General features: G+C 30.9%; 1 protein-coding gene across 1 annotated transcript; it reads right to left on the minus strand.

Annotated features, from left to right (window-relative positions):
- Nucleotides 1–1,711: 1,711 nt before the first annotated feature.
- On the minus strand, nucleotides 1,712–2,359 carry LOC121220339 (uncharacterized). Its single transcript, XM_041100028.1, has one exon. The coding sequence runs from the start codon at nucleotides 2,357–2,359 to the stop codon at nucleotides 1,712–1,714; it is 648 nt and encodes a 215-aa protein (XP_040955962.1).
- Between the last annotated feature and the right edge of the window lie 434 nt (nucleotides 2,360–2,793).

The following is a 2,793-nucleotide window of genomic DNA, read 5'->3' on the forward strand; positions in this document are numbered from 1 at the left end:
TTGAAGGAAAATGAACCACGCTTTCTGTTAGAACCCTTCCAACCAAACATAACTTGACTTGTCTTCCACTTCCTTGTTCTCTTCTTGATTTTGCAAAAATCTTCTTCATCATCTGAAAAATTCAAGCTAGCTAGTTCGTCTTCCATATTTCTTTTGATTTACCCTCCTATCACCATCCCGAAATCTCAAGCACATAGCGCAAAAAGGAGAAAAACAAAAAAGAAACTAAAAACCCTAGATATCTTGCCAAGGTAGCAGATAGAGAAAAACTCTTGCCAAAGCGGCAAACTTATAATATAGTATAATATGCTAAAGTTGACATATGAAACTTATATATAAAGAAAAAAAATATAAAAAAAGTAGTTGATGTTTTTAAAAATAAAACGTATTCAACATAATGATATATAAAAATATATTTTCATTATATCCACAATATATGTGAAAATAATGATATTTGAAATAATTATTTTTATAACATTAAAATTTACCATACCTAAAATATACGTGAAAAAAATAAATATTTGACATATGAAAATTATATATAAAGAAAAATATATCAAAAATAGTAGATATTATAAAAAATAAAATATATTTAACATAATAGTATATATAAATTTTATTTTTATTATATAATTACATATTTATTATATTGTCTAAATAAATAAAGAAGCTATTAATTAAAATATAAATTAAAAATAAAATAAAAAAAATTTAAAACATGTTTGTTAATTAAAAATTTGAAAATAGTTATTAATTAAAAACATTAATTAAATAAAAGACAGCTTGAAACAACAAGCGCATTTAGTATAAACTGTTTTTTAAAAAGCACTTTTTATAGGATGTACTTTTTGACACGTCTTTTTTGGTCTATTTCCTTAAATAATATTAAAAAACAATTTGAATGGTTTAATATTTTAAAAAAGCGGTATTTTTTTTCCTTTAAAACATTATAAATTATAAATATGAAGATAAATCTGTAATTGAAGAAGTTGAGATGTTAGGAGAATAGTTTATGTCAAAGAAATTTCAATGTACAGCATTTGAGCTCGTGCTTAAAATTTGAAAAATAAAAAGAAGTGGTGCTTAAACAATAATAGAATATTAAACATTTGACCAATGATAGTCTAGGAAGCTTCAATAGAAAGATGAACAGTCAGAATAAAAGAAGGATCTAACGTGGAAAAAGAAATTTCTTTCGCTTATGGTGCTGAAGATGATACCACTTGTACTTCATCTCATCCATAATTCCAAATTTACATTTTTCAAATTCATGAGTATCCTTAAAATTAACGTTTTGAAAATATTTATATTTCAAATTGAGGGGATTTAAATCTATTTAATTCGATGGTATTAATTAATTATAGTTGAGACGAAGATTTATTCGATAGTGATTAAGTTGGTTCACCTTTTAAAAACTTTATCAAAGATTATCTAAGAGAACATGATTGGTGTAATTAAGTTTAGAACTGTTATTCATTAAAATTAACCACTCCTATGTACAAAAAGAAAAAAACCCGGAATTGTTACCAAATAAATTACATCCAAACTTGGATGCACTTTTTTTCCTAAAATTGTAAGATATTTCCACCCACAAATTTGTATCATGCATTATTGAGAAATTAGAAGCTAATCTTTTCAAAGGATTTTGATGGGAAAACCATCATACAGGGATCCAATGGAAGGCCACAAATGATTGTAAAAGAAAATGAGTCTAGAAATCTAGTTCAGGCCTGCAACTTTCTCCGACGAACTGTCTTCCCGAGATTCTATAAGTCGTGGTACAATTTAATCTAACCACAACGCGTTTCTTTACAATTTTAAGTATTTTAACTCGACCCGAAATTGTACTGTAACTGCTTATGCTGAACGCCCCTGAATTAAGATCGCTCCTAAAGCTTGGAACGGCCTCAATTTTCTCAGGATCTAATTCCACCGTCACATTCCTCAGCAGTGTACGCCGTGCCTTGGCCTGCCCTTGGAGATGGATGGCCTCACCGATCACCCTCCCACCATAGTAAATCAGCGTTGTGCTGTTACTGAATTTGAAGGTTGCCACATTGGGGTTCGTCACTGAAACATTGGCTAAAAGTGTAACATTCACATCATTCCTGAGACTCCCGTTTATAAGCTCCAGGCGCTGGATGGTTACAGAGTTGATCTTGATCTTGGGATCGTGTATGCGAAAAAGAGTGAAAAACAGCACGAGAACTACAACCGCTAGGATTAAGGAAAGCGCGGAGATGCAACCGCAGCACTGCACATATCTTCTCTTTCTCAGATTCAATTGCGTAGACAAGGCTTCTTCCTCGTCTCTGAAGGCTGCCGGGACTAAGGGCTTGACTTGCTGCTGCTCGGCCATGGACAAGTTTTGGAAACTTTGGTTGCTACATCAGGTGTTATATATAATGGTAGCAAATGGGATTTTAATTATATCCTGTATTTTGTCTAAATGCATATGTAAAACGCGGTTCCAAGCTTCCCACCTCTTGACTGTACTCAGTCTCTGTTTAAGAAATTCTACCTTTGTTTGAGGTTTTTTTCTTCTTTCATTTGTTTTGTTCAAACTATGGACATAAAATCGTTCAAATTAAGTAGCTTCTGTGATTTTTTTTTCCTTTTGGAGAAAGACTTGTGAAATTTTATCGATTCTTTTATTTGTTTTGTTCAGTACGTTATCATGATTACATAATTATTTGTATCTACCATCTCAATGGTATGGGAATGGGACAATAAAATATGCCATATTCTCATTACTCACATTACCCTGAATTTCATGTCTATCTGCAAGGAAAA

This window comes from Gossypium hirsutum, chromosome D08 (assembly GCF_007990345.1).
Source record: "Gossypium hirsutum isolate 1008001.06 chromosome D08, Gossypium_hirsutum_v2.1, whole genome shotgun sequence".
NCBI lineage: Eukaryota > Viridiplantae > Streptophyta > Magnoliopsida > Malvales > Malvaceae > Gossypium > Gossypium hirsutum.

Bases quoted from the DNA above. Each gene is read 5' to 3' on its own strand.
- LOC121220339 (XM_041100028.1), bottom strand. From the start codon at position 2,359: ATGGCCGAGCAGCAGCAAGTCAAGCCCTTAGTCCCGGCAGCCTTCAGA.